Source organism: Bos indicus, chromosome 19 (assembly GCF_029378745.1).
Source record: "Bos indicus isolate NIAB-ARS_2022 breed Sahiwal x Tharparkar chromosome 19, NIAB-ARS_B.indTharparkar_mat_pri_1.0, whole genome shotgun sequence".
NCBI lineage: Eukaryota > Metazoa > Chordata > Mammalia > Artiodactyla > Bovidae > Bos > Bos indicus.
The window spans coordinates 12,089,674-12,114,424 of NC_091778.1; the positions used below are offsets into that span (position 1 = coordinate 12,089,674).

General features: G+C 41.9%; 1 protein-coding gene across 4 annotated transcripts; it reads right to left on the reverse strand.

Moving 5' to 3' along the window:
* Positions 1 to 363: 363 nt before the first annotated feature.
* Positions 364 to 24,612, reverse strand: TUBD1 (tubulin delta 1). Of its 4 annotated transcripts, XM_019982397.2 has the most exons (10): positions 24,439 to 24,610; positions 23,735 to 23,872; positions 23,399 to 23,615; positions 21,511 to 21,658; positions 18,549 to 18,765; positions 17,402 to 17,633; positions 13,167 to 13,331; positions 5,265 to 5,405; positions 3,063 to 3,246; positions 364 to 1,246 (listed from the first exon to the last, which is right to left on the reverse strand). In XM_019982397.2, the coding sequence occupies exons 3-10, from the start codon at positions 23,568 to 23,570 to the stop codon at positions 1,144 to 1,146; spliced, it is 1,362 nt and encodes a 453-aa protein (XP_019837956.1). In that variant the 5' UTR covers positions 23,571 to 23,615; positions 23,735 to 23,872; positions 24,439 to 24,610; the 3' UTR covers positions 364 to 1,143. The 4 variants fall into 4 exon arrangements, with proteins under 4 accessions (XP_019837956.1, XP_019837958.1, XP_019837955.1 ...); XM_019982399.2 differs by lacking the exon at positions 23,735 to 23,872 and having other exon boundaries at positions 18,549 to 18,744; positions 24,439 to 24,612; XM_019982396.2 differs by lacking the exon at positions 23,735 to 23,872.
* Positions 24,613 to 24,751: the final 139 nt, after the last annotated feature.

Sequence of the window (24,751 nt, forward strand, 5' to 3'; positions counted from 1 at the left end):
CACGTGATGCGTTTTATTGAAATACGCCATTCCCCTCAAACTCAGCTGCCAATTTCCAAATGTGTTTTGTCCTAAATGAGACCAACATCTATAGGTGTCAAGTTCACCTAGCACAGTATTTCTTTGTAGCTCAGATGGTTAAGAATCTGCCTGCAATCAGGAAACCCGGGTTTGATCCCTGGGTTGGGAAAATCCCCTGGAGAAGGAAATAGCAACCCACTCCAGTGTTCTTGCTTGGGGAATCCCATGGACAGAGGAGCCTGGAGGGCCACAGTCTGTGGGCTCTCAAAGAGTTGGACACAACTGAGCAACTAGCAATAGTAATATATTAGTATTTCCTTGGTGATAATTGTATCAACCTAGTGACAGTTTGGTGAAAGCTCTCACCGCTTTTATTGAAAAGAATAGACCTTGAAGTATATTACCTTATAATTACCTTCTTCCACACCAGCTAAATACTTATCAGTAATTTAAAAACACTATTTGAGCAAAATCAATTCCTACTCTGGAATTCTAAGATGTAAAAGAAAAACAATTTTCTGATGCCCAATTTAAGAAAAGCAAACAAAGTAAACACTTGCTTATTTACTTTTTGCACTTAAGCACGATATACATTAACAAAATCCTGACATTTATTTTTAAATAGCTGCTTAAACTGGAAAATCTTACCCTGTTATAGAATAACATACTCAAAAAGAGATGTTCACATCATAGCATTTGACAACAGCTCCCTCTTGTGGTCCAAAACATTTACTTCAAAGATGAATATATTTAAATACAGAATTGTAATTTCTTAACTTAAAATTGTGCTATGAAAGTTTAGCTCATATTTACTGAATGCTTTTTGGAATAAAGAGGGAAGTTTCCTTTCTGATAGCTTCAAAGTTGTAACATCTCAGCCAAGTGTTCCCAAAATTCTTTAAAGAAGCACCAATTTTTTTTTCTTACAAAGGAAAATACCAAGTAGATGTTTTCATTGAAAACATGAAAGGTTTTCCTCCTCTGACGCTATAGCATAAAGAAGGAACCAGCATTCGACTTTAGCATCAGCAGACTGGAATTTTAAAACCTTACAGAGAAAGCAGTACTGCAAGTATTTTAGTCCAAAATTGACTTAAGGTAATTTTTCCTCTTGGTTCAAAATCAGAGGTTGCAGTAACTAGCAATAACCTGTTCTAACAACGTGAAACTGTCCAAAAAATCCTCTTCTTCAATTCCAAATTTTGTGTACTGATGAAGGTAGGCTCTGGTGAAAGAAACAGAAAATACGAAACAAAAATCTCAGGCAACTGAATAATTCGGAATCAAATAACAGCTCTTTTGTAGCTCATGAACATGTGAACATGGAAAACTCTCTTAAAAGTCTTATCTTTGCTTCAATGTTTACTCCAAAAGTTAGCAAACTTTCAAAATTTATTTCAAGCTCCATCTATTCAAGACAGTGACAATAAAAGGCAATAGGAGGGGAATTCCCTGGTGGTCCAGTGGTTAGGGGAGCTTCCCAGGTGACTCAATGGTAGAGTCCACCTGTCAATGCAGGAGATGCAAGAGGCATGAGTTAGACCCCTGGGTTGGGAATATCCCCTGGAGGAGGAAACAGCAACCTGCTCTAGTATTCTTGTCGGGAAAATCCCATGGACAAAGGAGCCTGGTGGGCTACAGTCCCTGGGGTCACGAAGAACTGGACAGGACTGAGCGAGGATGCACGCGTGCCAGTGGTTAGGACTCGGAGCTTTCATAGCCAGGGCCTGGGTTTCATCCCTGGCTGGGGAACTATTATTAAGAAACCTGCAAGCTGCCAGGCGTGGCCAAAAAAAAAACAAAAAAAAAAACAGCACATAGGGGAAAAAAAGTGTGTTCAGATTTGGCTGTCTACCCAGCACATATTCAACACCCTAGAGGAGATGACTGGGTTCTCTATAAACTCTTAAGAAGTGCCTGGGAAGTCTCATCTAAGGTGTGAAACTGTAGAAACACACGGGTCCGGTTCTAGGAATGAAATGAAGCCTCCTAAGTGTTTTTCAGACAACACTTAATTTGCACTTATGCCAGGTGATCCTGTTAATAGCCCCAGCCCCTCAAAATGTTCTGTAGGAGGAGAAATCAAAATATCAAGGGCAGACATGAATTCAGTTAGTGAAAACAGCTGCTACCATTTAATGGCAGTGGGACAGGAACTAGACCAGAACTATACAGAAAGTGCACAGTCCTGAGGAGCTGGGGTTCAGGGAATGGCCATGTACAGGACGGGAGACCCTTGGGAATCCTGGCTAATCAAAGTTCAGGCTTATCCAGTCATCTGAGGAGTTCTGCTGTCACATTAAGTAACTGGCAGAGGACAGGGAACCCACTAATGCAATTCTTCACATCAAGCAGACATTTCATAGTATCAGGTGGAGCTGAACTTGCTATATCCTTCTTACTGAGCAAGATCAGGATCTCGTCCATTCTCAAGGATCTTATTTTGGAAAATGACTATGGAACAGTTCTTGAGCATTTATTAGTCAGGCACTGGACTGGATGTTTTTTCACATTATTATCTCATTTTAACCTTCACCACATACATCCTCTCTTCTGGATCCATCATACAGGAGAGGAAGTGAAGCCAGAAGGAACGTGTTCAAAGTTTCATATCTACAAAGCGCTTACTCCATGGCACAGACTGAATGTGTTCCTCCCAAATTTACACAGTGAAATCCTAACTCTCAAGGTACTGATATTAGGAGGTAAGGCCTTTGGGACTGAGATGCGGTCACCACAGTGGAGCCCTCGTGAGGGCAGCGACAGGCCCACGAGCGCTCCTTTGCCTCTGCCGCCAGCTGAGGACACAGCAAAAAGACACCATCTATAAACCATGAAGTGGGTCTTCACTGGACATCGCATCTGCCGGGATCTTAATCTTGGAATTCCCAGCCTTCAGAAATAAACTTCTGTGGTTTATAAGCCACCCACTTTATGCTATTTTTGTTATAGCAGCCCAAATAGGCTAATACACTCCAGAACCTGCCTAGCAGTTATCTGCCTAAGGTTAGGAAAGGTTTGTAGATTTCTTTTGTACTTACCTGGAAGCAAACATATTCCATGCTTTACCCACAATCATATCAAGTGGCTTTACTAAGGACTGGCTATTGCTGACCAAGGCTGCAGACTTCTCATATTTCCTAAAGGCTCTCTGGGTTTTCCACACACTGAAAGCGTGAACAGGCTCTAACCAGGAAGTATAGAGAGCTGGGTCTTTAAATGCTCCTAGAGTAAAACAACAGGCTGTTGTTCATATCACAAATCATCAATTTTGGCAACAAATTAATAAACAGATACTTTCTTTTCCATTTCACCAGAAGTCTTTTGTACTGCGTTTTAAAACTAGCTTTGTATTGCTTTTGGATAAATGATCCATGTTCATCATTATTAAAAAAATTCACACCATTCAGAAAAGTATTAAGAAAATTTAAGTCAACTCAACAGCTGAAATGTCACCACCCAGAAATAATGACTATGAACAGTCTGCTGACCCTCTCTTATATTGGAATTTTACACGCATGCTCTCATGTGATTTGTATTTTCCATCCACCAATACGCTGTGAACCTCTTTTCCATGTCAATAAATATCACTCATATTTTTAAAAGCTTCTGTGAACATATCATTTACTTAACACATTTCCTACTGCTGGGCATTTTGTTGTTCCCACATTTCTGTCAGTGTGAAAGATACTGCAATGAATATTTTTGAAAGAACACCTCCATGTACCTGCATCATTTCCTGTGGGCAAATTTTTTAAAGTTAGATTACTTTACATGTCCTTTTATTAACTCTCTTATTTTAAAATTTAAAATGAAGAATATGAAGAAAGTACCGCATCTGATTGACTTGATAAGACCTCTTAATTATTACTAGTTTTTTATTTAAGGGTGTTACAGGGGCTTTCCTCATGGTTCAGTGGTAAAGACTCTGCCTCCCACTGGAGGAGACGTAGGAGACAACGGCTCGATCCCTGGGTTGGGAAGATCCCCTGGAGAAGGGGATGGCAACCCACTCCAGCATTCTTGCCTGGGAAATCCCAGGGACAGAGGAGCCTGGTGGGCTACAGTCTATGGGCTCTCAAAAAGTCGGACACAACCGGGGGGTAAACAACAACACAGGGATGAGACTGACTCTCTTTATGTCACAGCTGCCACCGTGCCGCACCAAGCCGCACTCAGTCGTGTCCAACTCAGTCGAAGGGGTATAAACACAAGCGTGGGGTGTGACCCGTGCAGGACCAGGCCTGCCCTGCTTTGCTTATGCCTACGTGATCTGATGGAAAAGGCGATGGCACCCCCTCCAGTACTCTTGCCTGGAAAATCCCATGGACGGAGGAGCCTGGTAGGCTGCAGTCCATGGGGTCGCGAAGAGTCGGACACAACTGAGTGACTTCACTTTCACTTTTTACTTTCATGCACTGGAGAAGGAAATGGCAACCCACTCCAGTGTTCTTGCCTGGAGAATCCCAGGGATGGGGTTGGCGGGGGGGTGGGGGGTGGGGGTGGGGGGCCTCATGGGCTGCCGTCTCGGGTTGCACAGAGTCAGACACGACTGAAGCGACTTAGCAGCAGCAGCAGTACGTGATCTGATGGCTGAAGCGCTAACAGATGGCTCTAAGCCTGAAGCCACAGGTGAGGATGACAGAGCAACCAGATTCAGGAAGAAAGAATTAAAACTTGTCTGTTATTTACACCACTTCCATTTTGGTGTCTGGTCACCTACTGGTACAGGGGTTACATTTTGCTACTAAAACAGAGTTGTTATTTTTCCTTTCTTTAAAAGAATGAATTTGGGGGACTGGCATTGACATATAACTGGTAAGAACTACTGTAGCATAGGGAACTCCCTTCAGTGCTGTGTGTGACCTAAATGGGAAGGAAATCCAAAAAAAGAGGGTATGCATGTATAGCTGATTCACTTTTCTGTATGCCTGAAACTAACACAACATTGTAAAGAAACTATACTCCAATAAAAATTAGTTTAAAAAAATTCCAAGAGATATAGGGGAAAAAAAAAGAATAAATGCAGGGGGAAGTTCCCGGTGGTTCAGTGGTTAGGGCTGTGAGCTCTCACTGCTAAGGGTGTGGGTTCAATCTGTAGCCAGGGAACTAAAGATCCCACAAGCCACATGGTGAGGCCAAAAGAATAAGTTCAAGGACTTCTTTTTTTTTTTAAAAGAAACCATCTGTACCATGAACATCTGCAAAATGTGCGTCTTAATTTTCACCCTAACTTTGCTCACCCACATCCGCACTCTGCACATCTTTCCCACGAAGGATGACCAAGTTAGCAATGGAAGTGTTAAAATGAGTCTCTTTGTTGACAGACATTTTACCAAGAGGAGGAAGTCCTGATAAAGGTGGCCGCACCTGCCAATCAATACCTACCAAAAGAAAAAAAAAAGATTTTACAAATGGCCTTGAACAAGAACAGAAAAATGTTAAGATGATATATGTATTTTATAGAAATTTCCATTTGATAAGTACAAGTTAGGGGGGTGGCATTCTGCTAAAAATTTAAACATTCTTATCTGGTTGACCTAAAGTGATTCAAACCATTCAATTCTGAGACAGGCATGAAATAATTCTTCACTGAATATTAAAGGATGACAGTAGGTACAAAGGATGGAATTCTACACTGCAATAAAAAGAAACTGACTATGGATACACAAAAAGACACAGATAAATCTCAGAGGCATGATGCTAAGTGAAGCAAGTTTGACTGAAAAGGTTACATACTGTTTGAGTCCATTTATAGGACTTTCCTGGGCTTCAAAATCACTGCAAATGGTGACTGCAGCCATGAAATTAAAAGACGCTTGTTTCTTGGAAGAAAAGCTATGACCAACCTAGACAGCATATTAAAAAGCAGAGACATTACTTTGCCGACAAAGGTCCGTATACTCCTCAGCTATGGTTTTTCCATTAGTCATGTATGGATGTGAGAGTTGGACTATAAAGAAAACTGAGCGCCAAAGAATGGATGCTTTTGAACTGTGGTGTTGGAGAAGACTCTTGAGAGTCCCTTGGACTGCAAGGAGATCCAACCAGTCCATCCTAAAGGAAGTCAGTCCTGAATATTCATTGGAAGGACTGATGCTAAAGCTGAAACTCCAATACTCTGGCCACCTGATGCAAAGAACTGACTCATTGGAAAAGACCGTGATGCTGGGAAAGATTGAAGGCAGGAGAAGAAGGGGACGACAGAGGATGAGATGGTTGGATGACATCACCAACTCGATGGACGTAAGTTTGAGTAAGCTCCGGGAGTTGGTGATGGACAGGGAAGCCTGGCATGCTGCAATCCATGGTGTCACAAAGAGTCGGACACGACTGAGCGACTGAACTGAACTGATAGGACCATCTAGAAAAGGCAAAATCATAGGAATAAAATTCAGATCAATAGTTGCCAGGGGCTTGGGGTGGAGAAAAGAGACTGTCTACAAAGGGGTGTGAGGAGACTTTTTGGAGCCCGGAAATACTGTCTCAATTGTGGTGGTGGTTACATGGTATTAAGTGTGTCAAAACTCATGGAACTATCCACCTAGAAAGAGTGAACTTCATTCTACATGTCTCTCTGAATAAACAAGCAAAACAGATACAAAAATGGTAAGGGATGTAGAAACACAAAGCAAAAATAGGATTGAAAACTGACTAGTCAAAGGGAAATATTAAGAAAACACTCTTAAATTATACATAAGATAGGGAAAAATTTCAGTGTGCAGTAACAGTTCGATTTTCAGCAAAAGAAATTTCAGAACAAATAAAAAAAATACTGGCGTACTGAAATCATTGATAGTAATAAGACAAACAGGCCAATTTAAAAATCTGGAAAGATGTTTGAGCAAACATTTCACCAAAGAAGATAAACAAGTAGCGAATAACCACATGAAAAGATGCTCAACATCACTGTCATTAGGAAAATGCAAACTGAAACCACAAGGAGACACAGCTTCACAGCATCTAGTATGGCTCGGCCACTGGCTCTTAACTGCACCACTAGGAATGGCTAAGCCGCTGGCTCTTAAACTGGCTTTACAACCATGTGAGGCACATCTGCCTTTGACTCCTGCTCAAGGAATGTTGCTAAACTTGTCTGTTTATCATGACGACTGCCTCTTTCCTATCCTAGCAGGAAACTAAAGGTTTGCTTTCTGGAGAGGAAAGGACTGAGTGTCTTCAGTCTGAAGAACGCCAGGCAGAGCTAAGGGCACGGTGCACACCAAAACTAGAGAGCAAGTGAGACCCAGGATAACCATGGGCCGCCCCCCGCCGTCCCCAAGACCACTAGGGCTTTGTCTAAACCCTCTGGGCAGAATATCTAACACAGCAGACAGGCAAACAGAATATCCAGTATGACAGACATACACGGGCTACAGAGGGCAAAAAACACTGGACTGAAGCAGGTCAGAAGGCTCTGGTGAAGGTTTCTCTAGGAAGATGAAACTGACAGAATACTTGAATACAGGCAGAGCTTGCAGATTTTGCATGCTTGGTTCCAACCACCACAATAAAGTCAATTATCCCAAATTAAAAGACACTTGCTCCTTGGAAGATAAACTGTGGCAAACTAGACAGTGTATTAAAACGCAGAGACATTACTTTGCCAACAAAGGTCCAGACAGTCTAAGCTATCGTTTGTCCAGCAGTCATGTATGAATGTGACAGCTGAACCATAAAGAAGGCTGAGAGCTGAAGGACTGATGCTTTTGAACTGTGATGTCAGAGAAGACTGTTGAGAGTCCCCTGGAGACTTCTCCCCTGCAAGAAGATCAAACCAGTCAATCCTAAAGGAAATCAGTCCTGAATATTCATTGGAAGGGCTGAAGCTGAAGCTCCAATACTCTGGCCACCTGCTGCGAAGAACTGACTCACTGGAAAAGACCCTGATGCTGGGAAAGATTGAAGGCAGGAAGAGAAGGGGACGACAGAGGATGAGATGGTTGGATGGCATCACCGACTCAATGGACATGAATTTGAGCAAGTTCTGGGAGACGATGAAGGAAAGGAGAGCCTGGCGTGCTGCAGTCCACGGGGTCGAAAGTGTCAGACGTGACTGAGAGACTAAACAACAATCCCAACAAAGCATGTCACACAAATGCTTTTTCATTTTCCAGAGCATATAAAAGTTATGTTCACACTATACTGTAATCTATCAATTCTGCAATAGCACTGTGTCTAAAAAAACAGCATACCGACCTTAATTTAAAAATACTTTATTAGTGCTAAAAAATGCTAACCGTCATCTGAACTTTCAAGTTATAATCCTTTTTTTAACTTGAAAGTTGTTTTGCAATAGTAACATCAAAGGGACTGTCCTGGTGGTCCCAGGTTGAGAGTCCACCTGCTGATCCCCAGTCTGGAAGGATCCCACAGGCTGCAAGGTAGCTAAGCCTGTGAGCTGCAACTCCAGAGCCCACACTGCAGAGCCCGTGCTCTGCAACAAGAGGAGACACCACAACGAGAAGCCCGGGCGCCACGACTGGGAAGTAGCCTCCGCCACCACCACGAGAGAAAGCCTGTGCGTAGCAACACAGGTCCAGCACAGCCAAAATAAAGAAATAGTGGTTTTGGAAAAAAAAAAAAAAAAACACACATGAGGACATAAAAAAAATAGTAACATCAAAGATGACAGATCACCATAACAAATATAATAAGAAAAAAGGTGGGAAATACTGTGAGAATTGCCAAAACGTGCCAGAGATGTGACGTGAGCAAACACCGCTAGAAAAATGGTGCCGACAGATTTGCTAGGTGAAGGGTGGCCACAAACCTTCAATCTGTCAAAGAACACAATATCTGCGAAGTGCAATAAAACGAGGTATGCCTGATATTAAGAAACAAAAAATTTGGACAAGTAGGGAAACGGGGCTGAATAATTGACAGGTACATAGAAAAACTAAGCAAACGAGAAAACAAGGCAATCATTAACGCCAAAGAAAACAAAAAAAATTATACAGGAAGGGAAAAGTAATCACAGGATGCTCTGTTGCTCAGCTGTGAATAGCATTTACTTGATCATGATAGTATAAAACTGAGTATCGCTTTAACCCAACGATGACACTACTGTATCAGAAAGATGAGGAGACAGAGGGTACTTCAGGGCTTAGGGTTCAGTGTTAGGAAGAAGCTGAATCCTAACTCTCCATGGTGGGAAGTAAATAGGTAGTAAATAAATGAAAAATCTATAAGTGGCAATATGTAGATAAAAACAATAACAAACAACAACAGAGTTTTGAGAGACAGTTACCTTTAACAAGGAGACAAGAGAAGAAGATTATGGACTAAGAATTTTTAACAACCAGCTTCATAGAATTAATTCACTCTTTAGGTACATATAACGAGTTGTGGCTTATATAGTAGAAAACTATGCAGCTACTAAAAAGAACAAGGCATGTCCAAATGAATGAACTGGAATAAAGGCTACACAATACTACACTCAAAAAAGCAGAACAACAACAACAAAAATACATAGTGAAGGCTATGGTTTTTCCAGTGGTCATGTATGGATGTGAGAGCGGGACTGTGAAGAAAGCTGAGTGCTGAAGAATTGATGCTTTTGAACTGTGGTGTTGGAGAAGACTCTTGAGAGTCCCTTGGACTGCAAGGAGATCCAACCAGTCCATTCTGAAGGAGATCAGCCCTGGGATTTCTTTGGAAGGAATGATGCTAAAGCTGAAACTCCAGTACTTTGGCCACCTCACGCGAAGAGTTGACTCATTGGAAAAGACTCTGATGCTGGGAGGGATTGGGGGCAGGAGGAGAAGGGGACGACAGAGGATGAGATGGCTGGATGGCATCACAGACTCGATGCACATGAGTTAGGGTGAACTCCGAGAGTTGGTGATGGACAGGGAGGCCTGGTGTCCTGTGGTTCATGGAGTCGCAAAGAGTCGAACATAACTGAGTGACTGAACTGAACTGAATGTGATGTTAGTTTTATTTAAGTGTGTTTATATATACGCCCTTAGAACTTCGACTCTCATGTGAATACATTAATGCAAACTAGCAAAAATAAATCAACTAATAAAGTTTTTAAATACTATAAGTAAAACTTAAAAGTAAATAAAATTGTAATTTAGCTTGGTTCAGAGGGCCAAGCCAAAAGCTGCGGAAAATTCTTCCCAGGCCTTAATGGTTTAATCAAGAAACTACCAGCATGTACCCTGCTGATCCTTAGGGACCAATGACGTTTGTGTTCCTTCCGTGTCCCCTTTTGGGAAAGCAGTGTCTACAGTTATCCTCCACCTGTTCCAGCATGGTCTATAGGGAGTGGGGCGTCCTTAGAGAGCTGTACTCAGGAAATCTCACCCGAGAAACATAAACCCACACCTGGACCTGTTTTTACATGACAAGGTTCTGCGTTTCAGGCTGATGGGCTAAAGCAGTGTGCTAGGAGGCTGGCGTGCTAACTCTGGAGGGCCTGGGACGGGTTAAGTGCGTTCTGCAAGTGGGAGGACGTGACGCATGAGGTGACAGAGGGCAGAGGGTGGCAGCCAGCTCCCAACAGCGACTCCTGTGCTCCTCGCCCCTGGTGTTCAGGCTCTCGCATGGTCTTCTCCCCATGGGACAGGCTTGACCTTAATAACCAAAAGGATCATGCGAAATGATGGCATGTGACTTCCAAAGCTAGGTCATAGGAGACACTAACTGCTGCCTTGCTCCTTCCTGGGCCACTCTTCCTTCCTGTTCTGAGGACATGGAGAAAGATACATTGCTGAAGGCAATACTGATGGGGTCGATCTTCACACAGAGCATTCCGATAATGCATGAGGAGCTTTAAGACTATATCCTTCAACCTGGTTAGTGACATAAATACATTTATTCATATATTTACTTTGGTCACCTGATGTGAAGAGCTGAGTCATTGGAAAAGACCCTGATGCTGGGAAAGATTAAAGGTGGGAGGAGAAGGGGACGACAGAGGATGAGATGGCTGGATGGCATCCCCGGCTCAACGGACCTGAGTTTGAGCAAAGTCCAGAAGATGCTCAAACATCTGGCGTTCTGCAGTCCATGGGGTCGCACACTGTCAGACAAAACTGAGTGGCTGAACAACAGAAATTTATAGGAAAACATTTAAATGTTCAAAATTCATATCTATAACTGAAAAAATGTTGGTACTCTAAATTCCCATATGGAAAAATGACCTGAGAGGGCCCAGAGGCCCACGTCATAAGCTACCCTGAGGTACACTGTGTTCCTTGAGAACAGGTATTGCCAGAAAAACAGGTCCTGTGGCCAAAAAGTTTCCAAAGCGTTACTTAAGATGTGAACTTTCCACTTATCTCCAAACCTCAGGCACTATGATCTAAAATCCATAAGGTATTACAGTAAATGTAGAGGAAATCCACTCTCATAGTACTGAAACCTAACTGATTGTAATCTGTGGTAAAATATACACTCCCAAAATTGTACACAGTAGTGACTTCAGTTAAACACGACAGACTGAACATACCAGTTTACTCCTCAAATCTCACTCACAACACAGGAATTTTTTTAAAAGGCACGAAAAAAATGGAAAGAAGATAGCGGTGACAGAATTTTCGAAGCTGGAAAGCAAATGAACCAGTGGTTACTGAGGTAGCAAAAACTGAGATTTCTGCCCACAGTGAAGGTCCTAGAAGCTGACCAAGTGCTTCTAGAAGAGGAGGAGATGGGAGGATTAGTTAAAAACCTGTATGAGAAGCAGTGAGAGCTCCAGGCCCTTCCCCAGCCCCTGCAGTAGGTGGGCTGCCCCTCTCCATCTTGGAAGGGGGTTTCTACTCAGTAAAGGCGAAACCTCTGATTTTCAGCAATAAACACCCCAGATAAAGATCTCTGCACTCATAAAGTTTACAGTGTCATGAGATAAAAGATCCACTCTAAGGAATTCCAGAATGCTAGAAACAAAGAGGAAATCCTAAAAGATACAAGAGAGATTAGAAATCAGACTGAAGTGGGACTGCTCAGCTGTAACACTGGAAGCTGGAAGATTATAGAGCAAGGCTTTCAAGACCCTGAGTAAAAATGATTCCCAGCCTCAAATCCTATACCTGGCCGAATCATCAATCAAATAGAAAAGCAGGATAATGATATCTGCAGCCTGAAAATGTTTACCTTCCCTGTACTCTTTCTTACAAAGCTCCTGGAGGGTAATGTCCAGATGAGGGAATAAGCCTAGAAAGAGGAAGATCTAGAATCTAGGAACCGGGCTAGAATACAGAAAGAGGCAGAGAGGCCAGTGCTGGCTGCTTCTCAAGCCTGCAGAGTAAGGGTGATGGCCTCTGGAAGGGATATCTTTAAGAAGATAATGGAAGTAATAAGATTACCTGATGGGTTGGCTGAGAAGAGTTTCATTTTTACGGGAAAGTTTAGGGGTAGATTCGTAATAGGTACAAAGAGTATCAACCAAATAATTATTAATTCTAGGAGGAAAAAATAAATGGTACATGAAATAAAATGTAATCTGTGTATGTAGTACATGGCTCAACTCTGAATAAAATTTACATAGCAAAAATAATACAAACACTGAAAACTTATTTTAACTAGACTGGGAGGCGAGAGGGAAGGTGTGTGTATGTGTGTGTAGAGGGTATAAGAAGATTTAATTCTCAGTTTTACGCTAGGAAGGCAGAGGATATCTAAACCTGGAAAATAAAACAAATAACAGAATAAGGAAGATTTTAGAAATGGAGGCCAATTCCAGAAAGAACATCTCAAATGACTGAAACAGTGCCCCCTGGGCTGTGGAGAAGTGGAGAGCTGACTGTTCTCTTCCCCATTATAAATTCATACTGGGCAATTATGTGACTTTTTAAAAATTTAAGATGTACTTTACATACAATGTGATGTACAGATTTAAATATACATTTAAATGAGTTCTGACAACTTGATTCTTTTAAAAAAAACTACATTCATATATTACTTTGATAAAAATAAAATAGAAATAATTGTCACACTCATCTGAATTTTTTTTTTTGAGAAATGAAACTGTGAAGTGATTAAGAAATCTTCCCAGGATATTCTGGTGAGTTTTTATAGGAGCCTCCCAGATCAGAAGAAGGCACTATTATTTCAACTGGCCCAAGCCAGTTTATATTGGGAACTTCAGTACAGGCATTTTTCCCAGCTTGTGGGCTGCATATTTTTAAAATACCCTTTACCTTCTTCCATTTTCGCATTAGAAATGAGCATCTGTCTCAAATGCTTGAGGAGGCCAGCCCAAGTAAACGTGCTGTATGCCAGTGAATTCTCAGACATTTGAGGAATGTTACGAACACCCAGCATCTTGAATTCTGGATGGGGAACTAAATTCTCCATTAAGTCTCCTGCAAAAAAAAAAAAAAAATCTGAACTCAATTCTTAAATTCCATGTTATTTTCGCTGGCTCATATACAACCATGATTGGACGGCTTGGGGGGACCAAATATGTTTTCTCCTCCAAGGCTAAAACTGCTTAAATTTCAAAATGTAAATACAATTTCAGAGACAATATGTATGAATGCTTGATTAATGCTAATGCTTAATCAACTAATGCTTGGTTTTGGCACCTATTTGAGCATGAATGAAAAAAAAACACACTTTGCCAAAAGGAAATAATAATTTTTTTTAAGTTAAGAACCTGGAAATGTGAATGAAATATTTAGCTAAACCTCAGGAAATCAAAGTAAGCATTAGAGATAATATATTTTTATTGTCATTCTGTGTTCACTAAATGCCCGCTTAGAAATTTTCTTAGATCTCTAATTTATTTTATTTGGTTAAATGATAAGCAGAACCTCTTAACATTAAACTCTACTTGGAAAGAAGACAAGATTAGTAATTCTTGAACACAGGAATATGTCTATCTTTAGAACGTTATACTTGTCATGAAAGAGAATGAAGGAGAAAGGCTATACTTTGTTTTTCATTCAGAGCTTACTTATTTAAAAAATATTTTTATCTTTTTAATATATCTTGCATATATTTTATACATTTATAGAAAATACTCCTTTCTAGAGGAGAAAGAAAAATCTATTACCGTAACATGAAATTTTTTTTTTTTTTTTTCCGTAACATGAAATTTAAATCTTATGGGGACTTCCCTGGTGGTCTGGGGGACTGGGTTTAATCCCTGGTCAGCAAACTTGATCCCACGTGCTGCAACTAAAGATCCCATGTGCCACAGTGAAGGTTGAAGATTCTGCATGCCACAAGAGCCTGCGCAGCCACATAAAGAAATAATACTAAAGAATAAATTTTATGATAACATTGATTGCAAACTCATAGCCTATGTCCTAATGTTAAGAACAAATTCTGACACAAACATCTACAAAATGTTGCACAAATTGATCTTATGGCTAGTGGTGTTTCCTCTAAACGTAAGAAGCCTTTTCTGTAAAGCAGCTAGGGCTGAATTCTGTCACATAGCATGTATAACAGAAAACAATCAGCAAATAATCCCTGAATGCTAACGCACAGATTCTTAAAATCTGTGTTTCCCTCCAGCTTTCTTGTTCACCTGGTCTCATCTTAACCATTCTTGGCCTTGTCAAACTCTGAGTTTGTGTCCCCACAAATTCCCACATTGAAATCCTTACCTCCAAGGTGATGGCTTTAAGGAGGCGATGGGGCCTTTGGGAGGTGAAGTCTCCTTATGAAAGAGACCCCAGAGAGATCTCTTGGCCCTTGTGCCATGTGAGGACAAAGTGAGAAGAGGGCCATCTGTGAAGACGGCTTCCCATCAGTTCTCCACAGGCAGTCCAGTGGATTTTTCACAACGCGATTATGCCAACAACCTCCTTAAACTCCTTCAGAGGCTTTCCCCTGCTCTTAGATTAATGAGGCAGCCTTTACATGCTCATGGGCTTCCCTGGTGGCTCAGACGGTAAAGCGTCTGCCTGCAATGCGGGAGACCCGGGTTCGATTCCTGGGTCGGGAAGATCCCCTGGAGAAGGAAATGGCAATCCACTCCAGCACTCTTGCCTGGAAAATCCCATGGACGGAGGAGCCTGATAGGCTACAGTCCATAGGGTCGCAAAGAGTTGGACACGAGCAACTTCACTCACTTTCCCTTTACATGCTTACAGGGACCTACAAGGTCGGCCCCTGCTCACTCCCCTAGCCCCAGGTGTTAGTCATCCCCTACACCATTGTCTGTGCTCCAGTGACACTGGATTTCTCTCTGTTCCTAAAGGGCCATGCTTCCTTCTGCCACAGGGCCTTTGCACATGCTATTCCTGTCTCCCTCCCTTTGCTTAGTTAACTCCAAGTCTTCATCCAGCTTTTTGCTTGTGTTAACTTCCTCAAGGGCTGAATTCTTTGCCTCATCAGCCTAAGTCTGGTCCCACCGTGACCCATTCTCTTGGATCTGCATTCCTTTCCTTCAGAGCATTTAACTCAGTTTTTAATTACACCTTCTTGGCATAATTGTTTAGTGTGAACACAATGTCTACACTGGTTCCTCACTGGATCCCCAACATTTAGCATAGTGTCTGGCACATGGCAGGAAGTCAATAAATACTGGTTGAATGAACAGATGTGCAATATGGTGAGTACTGTGGAATGCACAGAAATTAACAAGACACATGTCGCCAAGGAAGTTGCAAATTAGTGGGGACTACAAGACACGCACATGACAGACTCCTCCAAGGAAACACATGACGCTAATCACAGCGGCGGCATCTGGGAGGGGTCAGAGGGTGACTTCCTTTTGATTGCATATTCTTTTGTACTCCTTGAAAAAATATGTGCGTTTGTCTGTGTAACTCTTAAAGATAAGCAAACACACTTAAAGAAATAATAAAGGCAAAAAACATTAAGTAACATAAAGGAGATACAGAATGCCGAGGGAGTACAGGGGTAAAGAACTTGCCTGCTAGTGCAGGAGATGTAAGAGACATGGGTTCGATCCCTGGGTCGGGAAGATCTCCTAGAGGAGGGGATGGCAACCCACTCTAGTATTCTTGCCTGGAGAATCCCATGGACGGAGGAGCCTAGCAGGCTACAGTCCATAGGGTTGCAAAAAGTTGGATATGACTGAAGTGAGCGTGCACACACAGGAGTTCAGAGGTGGGAGGGTTAATTTGGGACTTCCCTGGTGGTCTAGTGGCTAAGACTCTGTGCTCCCAATGCAGGGAGCCTGGGTTCAGTCCCTGGCCAGGGAATTACATCCCACAGGCTGCACTAAAGATCCTGCATGCCTCAACTAAGATCCGGGGCAGCCAAATAAACATTAGAAAAGAAAAAAAAAATTATCACTTGAATTGGATCCTAAAGGATGAGTAGGTTTCAGTAGAAGTGAAGAAGGGAAGCAGGAAGTGATTTTTAAAAGAGGAGACACCGAGCCAAAGGAACAAAGAAGCAAAGTTCCAGACTGAAGAAGGAAGTGGAGACAGGATGAAAAGCAAGTGGGGAATCTATGCGGAGGAGGCAGAAGGTGACAAAAATGCAAAGTTAAGACTCAGAATATGGAGGCCAGGCTAAGGAATTATGACAAATCTGGCAGGTCATGTGTGAGCCACAGAATAGGGGGGGAGTAGAATACGAGGATTAGATCCATACCTCGGGGAGGCTCATTGGGGTCAGTGTGTCAGGAGGACAGATGCCGGGGGAAAAGGCAGGCAGCAGGAAGGGAAGCAGGGTTAGGACCACCTTAAGCCAGGGATGTCCATGTAGCTGCAAGCTTCTGTTTTTATGAAACAGAGACAGAAAGAGAGAGAAAGGCAGAGATTGAGAATAAAAAGAACTTTGTATTCAGGGGGAGCACGCAATATCAGTTAAGAGATGCTGACCAATTGAACCAATGTCAGAGAGACAGGGAGGCAGGAAAGAATGCAGACAGCTGGGAGAGATGGCACCAACAGGTCTGAGCATACTGATGAGATAAGAGGACAGTGGGAGAAATTCACGCAACAGGAATGGAGGAAGTGGGGGAGGGGAGATGAGCCAGGGGGAAAATGATGAATCCGTTCAGGGCATGCTAAATTTGAAGAGGGACAGGCAACTATTTGGGAAAGGGTAGGGCTGAGACGTATAGATTCCTGGGTCCTTTGCATCTGGATGGTTTGAATGGATAAAGCACCACTTGACAAATAAGCTGAAAGAGTGGTGGGTTTTATTGCAGAGTGATGAAAATGATGGTTATGAAACTTTGTGAATATGTTAGAAAACACTGATGTGCATATTTTAAATGGGTAAGTTGTATGGTATGTGAATTATATCTCAAAATTATTTTTTAAAATAGGGAAGGAAAAAGAAAAAGAAGAAAAACAGTCCTGAATAATGGAATCAGTAGAAGGTTTTGAAATGAGGGAGATGTGAGTATACCTTCAGGTAGAGGGGAGAGCCAGAGAAGAACAGCTTTGAGGTTTTCACAACATCAGACTTCTCTACAAATAACCCACAGGGACACAAATACCTAGTGGATTTCTCCTGTAGTGAAATAAGCCTTCCCCGGAGTAAGTAGGCTGGAACACACTTCCCAGCTGATGTGCGAGGACTTGATTTATATCACAGAAGGAGACCTGCTTGATATTCATCAGCTTCACACAGATCTTATGAACAGCATCGTTCTCATGAACAAGGAGGGCGTCTGAAGATCGGTATAAGTGAGAAAGTGTCAAAATGGAGTTGTAGTTCTGAACAATAACCTGGAGAGGAAGAGGCCACAAATAAGAAAGGTAGGAGAAGGACTTCCCTGGTAGTCCACTGGCTAAGACTCCACGTTCTCAATGCGGGGGCCAGGGTTTGTGCCCTGGTCAGGGAACTAGATCCCACATGCTGAAACTAAAGACCCCGTGAGCCACAGCTAAGACCTGAGGCAGCCAAATTAATAAAGAGTAAAAAAAAAAAAAAAAAAGGTAGGAGAGAATAGCAATTAAGAGGGCATCCACTTAGGTTCAAATCCTGGCTCTTCCACTTTCTAGCTATATGATCTTAGATAAGTTACATAATCTCTCTCTGTCTCAGTTTCCTCATTTGTAAAATGTGGGTAATAATTATACCAGCCTCTTAAGACTTCTAAGAATTAATGCCAGAATACCAGGAAAGCACTTAGGATAGTGCCCTGTGTATAGTAAGGGTTCAGTAAACGATGACTACACTATTCCTTTCACTATTACTATCATACTTTCTACATCATTTCCTCCTGTGACTTATTTCATCTCCATTTTATTATTTCTCCTACTAGGCTGATCAACAGCAAATTGGCTTACATAGAAATGTCCTTTCAGTGGTAAGAAATGAAAACTCTTTGAAGGTTGACAATGGCAGGTCAAGGTCCCTGCTTTACAGGCAGTAGCCAGAGGGACTGACCCAGGAATGGGTTTCTGAGAGAAGATGCACAGTTTTCTTCTTTGGAATTTTTATAAATAAGGACACCTCATTTGCTTGGGAAAGTTTAAACAAAGTTAAATGAGTTGTTCATGAAAGTATCATACTGTATACTCACTCCTGACACAATAACTTAACATTTCCAAGGAAAGGATGAGACAGATCTTTTACGTATGTTTGTTTTAAATCACAAACACTACAAAACAGAAATTTTTAAATTGATATGTTCATACCTCACCAGTTCCATAAGGCCATATAATCTGATTCATTTTCAAAGCGCTTGAGTACTGATCTTGTAAGTTCTGAGTAACGAAGGCTCCTAGCCCAGATCCGGTGCCTCCAGCCATACTCATTATGATGAAAAAGCCACTCAAAGATTCGCATTTCTCTACTTCCTTCCGGATTAGGTTCATTATAGATTCTTCATGCCTGGGTCCATGAACAGAGTATCTATGCAGTCAAAACAAACATCTTTCAATTTAACCAGAGTGATGGATTGCAGAGAAAAGTACAGGAGAGAGAAGGCTTTCTAAACCTATGGAAGTGAACTACCTCTCATGAGACATACAGGTACCCTGAGTGACCAAATTTTATATACACAAGTTAAGGGGACTTCCTTGGTAGTCCAGTGGTTAAAAGTCTGTGCTCCCAAAGTAGGGGGCACAGGTTGGATCCCTGGTTGGAGAACTAAGATCTTGCATGCGACACAGAAGGGCCTAAAGATAACAATAATAATAATATACACCAAAAATAAAATGAAAAATAGAAGAAGAAAATAATAAGATACACAAGTCGAACAGTTTTTAAAAGTGAATAGGACTGCTGCTGCTGCTGCTGCTAAGTCGCGTCAGTCGTGTCCGACTCTGTGCGACCCCATAGACAGCAGCCCACCAGGCTCCCCCGTCCCTAGGATTCTCCAGGCAAGAACACTGGAGTGGGTTGCCATTTCCTTCTCCAATGCATGAAACTGAAAAGTGAAAGTGAAGTTGCTCAGTGTGTCCGACTCTTAGAGACTCCACGGACTGTAGCCTACCAGGCTCTGCCATCCATGGGATTCTCCAGGCAAGAGTACTGAAGTGGGGTGCCATTGCCTTCTCTGAGAATAGGACTGCTAGGAGAGCCAATTTACTGGGAATAGAAAATTCTCTTTAATAGGCCACTCCTTTGGCTAGAATTACCACGTGGTTCTAAAGATTCAGTTCAGTTCAGTTCAGTCGCTCAGTCATGTTCGACTCTTTGCGACCCCATGGACTGCAGCATGCCAGGCTTCCCTGTCCATCGCCAACTCCCGGAGCTTACTCAAACTCATGACTATCCAGTTGGTGATGCCATCCAACAGTCTCATTCTCTGTCATCCCCTTTTCTCCCCCCCTTCAATCTTTCCCAGCATAAGGGTCTTTTCCAATGAGTCAGTTCTTTGCATCAGGTGGCCAAAGTGTTGGAGTTTCAGCTTTAGCATCAGTCCTTCCAATGAATATTCAGGACTGATCTCCTTTATATGGACTGTTTGAATCTCCTTGCAGTCCAAGGGACTCTCAGTCTTCTCCAACACCACAGTTCAAAAGCATCAATTCTTTGGTGCTCAGCTTTCTTTATAGTCCAACTCTCACATCCATACATGACTACTGGAAAAACCATAGCTTTGACTAGACAGACCTTTGTTGACAAAGTAATGTCTCTGCTTTTTAATATGATGTCTAGGTTGGTCATAGCTTTTCTTCCAAGGAGCAAGCGTCTTTTAATTTCAAGGCTGCAGTCACCATCTGCAGTGATTTTGGAGCCCAAGAAAATAAAGTCTGATACTGTTTCCATTGTTTCTCCATTTACTTGCCATGAGGTGATGGGATCAGATGCCATGATCTTAGTTTTTGGAATGTTGAGCTTTAAGCCAACTTTTTCACTCTCCTCTTTCACTTTTATCAAGAGGCTCTTTAGTTCTTCTTCGTTTTCTGCCATAAGGGTCACGTCATCTGCATATCTGAGGTTATTGATATTTCTCCCGGCAATCTTGATTCCAGCTTGTGCTTCATCTAGCCTGGCATTTCACATGATGTACTCTTCATATAAACTAAATAAGCAGAGTGACAATATACAGCCTTGACATACTCTTTTGTCGATTTGGAACCAGTCTGTTGTTCCATGTCCAGTTATAACTGTTGTTTCTTGACTTGCATACAGATTTCTCAGGAGGCAGGTCAGGTGGTCTGGTATTCCCATCTCTTTGAGAATTTTCCAGTTTGTGGTGATCCACACAGTCAAAGGCTTTGGCATAGTCAATAAAGCAGAAGTAGATGTTTTTCTAGAACTCTCTTGCTTTTTCGATGATCCCATGGATGTTGGCAATTTGATCTCTGCCTTTTCTAAATCCAGCTTGAACATCCGGAAGCTCACGGTTCAGGTACTATTGAAGCCTCGCTTGGAGAATTTTGAGCATTACTTTGCTAGCATGTGAGACGAGTGTGAATCTATAATATTATGGTACAACATAATCTTCAATATTCATAACAGTACTCCTAAAGCAGGAATTCTAACTTTGCCACACATTAAAATCACCTTGGGAAGCTTTGAAAAATTCCAAAATTCAGACTTCATCCCAAACTGATTAAATCAGAATTTCTGGATGTGAGCCCTAGGCACTGGTATTTTCTAAAGAATTCAGGCAATACTACTGTGTAGTCATATTCCCTATTAACTAGAATACTTGGCAGATAAAGATACTGTATTGATAATAAGTTGGCTGGCAGAACAACAGTGAAAAAGTGGAAACCCTTCTGCAAAAGACACTTGGTTTCAGCAATACCTAGACCTGAAGCATACAGAAAGGTGAGACAGAATGAGTGACTTCTGGGTGAAATCACACTCTAAATGTTAAAACAGAAATTCAAAGTTTGGTATGAGCTTCTCAGGTGGCTCAGTGGTGAAGAGCCCACCTTGCCAATGCAGGAGACATGGGTTTGATCCCTGGTCAGGAAGATATCCTGGAGAAGGAAATGGCAACCCACTCTGGTATTTTTGCCCGGGAAATCGCATAGACAGAGGAACCTGGTGGGCTACCATCCATGGGGTTGCAAAAGAGTCAGACACAGCTAAGTGGCTAAAGAACGACGTTTAGTATATCAACTGTGCAGTTATAACTACACTGTTCATCAACTGTGCAGCTGTATCTAAACTGAAAAGCATGAGAATTATTCTTACCCATAGGCCCAGTTGTTTCCAGAACCTTGCTTTTGACAGAAGCATGAATGCTGGCCATATTTCCATCGGCCAGAACAGGCGGCCTTTGACAGTGTTTGATTGATAACTTTAGGTTCCATGTCAACAAGGACAGCACGAGCAACTGGAACTAGAGAGGGGGAAAAAAAGATCAAAAGAAAAATAATGCATATAATCTTATTTGGGGTAACTCAGAGCATAAACTTCTCTAAATTAAAAAAAAACAATTCAAAGATTGAGAATAGAAAGATGTGTCATTCTGCTTAGAAAGTGAGGTGGGCAGCAGCAGGCAGATGCAGATGGTTCATATGCCCAGCATTCTGCTGGCAGGCTGAATAAATATAGGCTAAAACGATGACTGGGTCAGGTTTACAAACATCTGTTGAGTGCTTATAATGTGCTATGTACTGTGCTAGAAACACAGAGATGAAGACAGTATGAATCCAGCCAGAGGAAAACCAGGGAGGGAAGCAAAGCACAGCAACACTGAATCATGAAGCGATGTGATGGGACCCAGAACAAATCCACAGTAACACAGGCGCATATTCAGAAGCACAAAATACCAAGGGCACAAAAAGCATCTCAGGATTATTGAAGCAGAAGATGGAGACGCGGGGTGTAAGAAATGATGGACAGGATGGGAAGCGGCAGGGCTGAGATATTAGAAGTCCTAATATACAATGCTAAAAACCTTGAAACTTGTTTTTCAGGCAATGAGAAACCACTGGAAACGTTCAAGGATGAAAGGAATAGTCACGTGTCTTTTTTTTTTTTTAATGTCAGATGTCTTTATTATTTTTTTAAACAGCTTTTTACTACATTTATTTCTTTACTTATTGTTAAGTAAGTTTAAGTACTTATTGTTAAGTAAGTAAGCAAGGCATATGGGATTGTAGTTTCCCAACCAAGGATAGGACTGGCCCTCCCTGCAGTAGAAGTGTAAAGTTTTAACCACTGGACCACCAGGGAAGTCCCTCAGATGTCTTTTTGAATACAGCAGTGTGGAGGATGGACGTGATAGATGCAGGAGACCAGGCAGGGAAACTCAGGAGTGTCTTGAAACAATCCAGATGAGGAATGACAAGAGCCAGAACTAAGGCAATGACAGCGAAGATGGAGACGGGAGAGGCGTTTCAAGGGACACGTAGGAGATAAACTAAGCAGATCTGAACGTAGGCAGTAAGAACACTGTTTTTAAGGGAAAAACAATGCATGCCCTCGGTTATGGAGATGTTGAGTTTGAGGTACACATAAGAGACACAGGTGATGTTCACTAATCAGTCTGCAGCTTGGAAGAGACGCTAGGCTACAGATTTGAGAGTAACCAGTATAAAAGATGGAGCAACATTTCAGAGTCACTGAATTTGCCCAGAGAGAACTACACAAGTGAGGAAGACGCTGAGATGCAACCACTAGAAAAGTTCAGTGACTAAGAAGAAGGAGTTTCAAGGAGGGAGTTTTGTAGTTAATGTTATCAAATCTGGTAGAGAAGTTAAGTGAATTAACAAAAACAGTTACTGGCTCTAGTAATTAGGAGATCACTGGGAATTTTTCATGGGACAGTTTTCAGTGGTATTGTAAAGCAGAAGCAGGATTATAACTGGTAAAGAGGGTTCTCCTTTGAGAATCTTAGATGAGAAGGAAGGAAAAAAGCTATAGTCAAGAGCCAAGTTTTATTTGGTTGGTTGGTTTTAGATCGGCAAGATCTGAGCAAGCTCATAGCCTGAGGACATGATGCCACTGGAGAGGGAAAGCTTAATACAAAAAGAAAGGGCTGAGAACAAAATCTTTCTGCTGCAAGATGAAGGGGGTTCAGACACCATGTGCAGGGCGAGGCCTTGAAGAGATTGGTTATGTGGACCACACATACCTCCATTTTCCTCCTCACTGAAGAACCTTTCTTTGCAAGATGCTTGATACGCCTCATTCTCCCTTTTAGAGCAGAGTCCTCGGGAACAGTGTGAGTCATTAAATAAAGCATCAAACACTTCAAAACCAATCTGATTGCCACACTGACCAAGCTGCACTGTTACTATTGACATGCTGAGAAACAAACCAAAACAAACTCCTTCGAAAAAGTGAGCAACCTGTAATAGAAAAAATATGGTCTTAGAGAACCACTACATTACTAAGAACAAACAAAATATGTTCAGTTCAGTTCTAATAAAAATATATAATTTGTAAATACTATATACAGATAAAATACCTATGTTGTTTAAGGAGCCAATCATTCAAGGAAATTGTTCTTTTTCTGTATATGGTTTCGGGACTTGAGACTGCTGTACCCAAATCCATTCATACACAGCTCAACAGTTTCCAAAATCTCACGTGTAATCGCAACTTTCTACGCATGCGTTTAAAACAAACTAAACAGTGAATTCTGGTTGAAGTAATTCGTAGTATCCATGTCACACCAAAGGGACATAGAAAATGCAAAAGTGAGCTCAACGGTAGCAGACTTAATTAACATTAATTTTCTTGCTTCTAAATAATAACTTTCTCTCTCCACCAATCAACTTTCTGTACTGGTAACTATCTTAACACTTAAAAGAAAGTCTTTGTATTTAGCTCAAATAAGACAGCAAGGAAGACGAGACTTAGAAGAAAAAAAAGGAGCAATAGTAGAGCAAGTATCCACTACTTTTAACAATAAAAAGAGACAGTTTTTGGTAAAGACCTTATTATGGGGTCAATGCAGCACTGGAAGGAGCCGTGGCTTGTAAGCCAGACTCTGTACTTAAAATCATCAAACAACTCTGCAAAATTAGTATCATTATTTTTATATTACCGATAAGGAAACCGAGGCTCTGAAAAGTCAGTGACTTTCGCAAGGCCACTGAGCTGGTACAGAGTAAAACCAACTTCTGCCTTTCTACACCTCCCCAGGAGCTCCCCATTAACCCCACTCACTGGCAACCCCAGGACCAGCCGTTTCCGCCCGGTTCAAACTTCACGGGAGCAACATTTTCCTAATGCGCAGGCTCACTTTCCATACCGAAAAAACTACAGAGAACGAATGCGCATGTTCCACATACAAGCAGATTTGTTGTGGTTTTCTCCCCCCGCCCCCCCATTCAGAAAGGTTAATTACGCATGTTCAAATTTATCAACTTCAGACACGGCACGCATGCTCACTGTCCATCGGGCTTTAGCTGACTCTGCGCATGATCTAGCTTCCAAGCGAGGCTTCGGAAGCGCTTCTGCGCATGCTTCCGCCAGTACC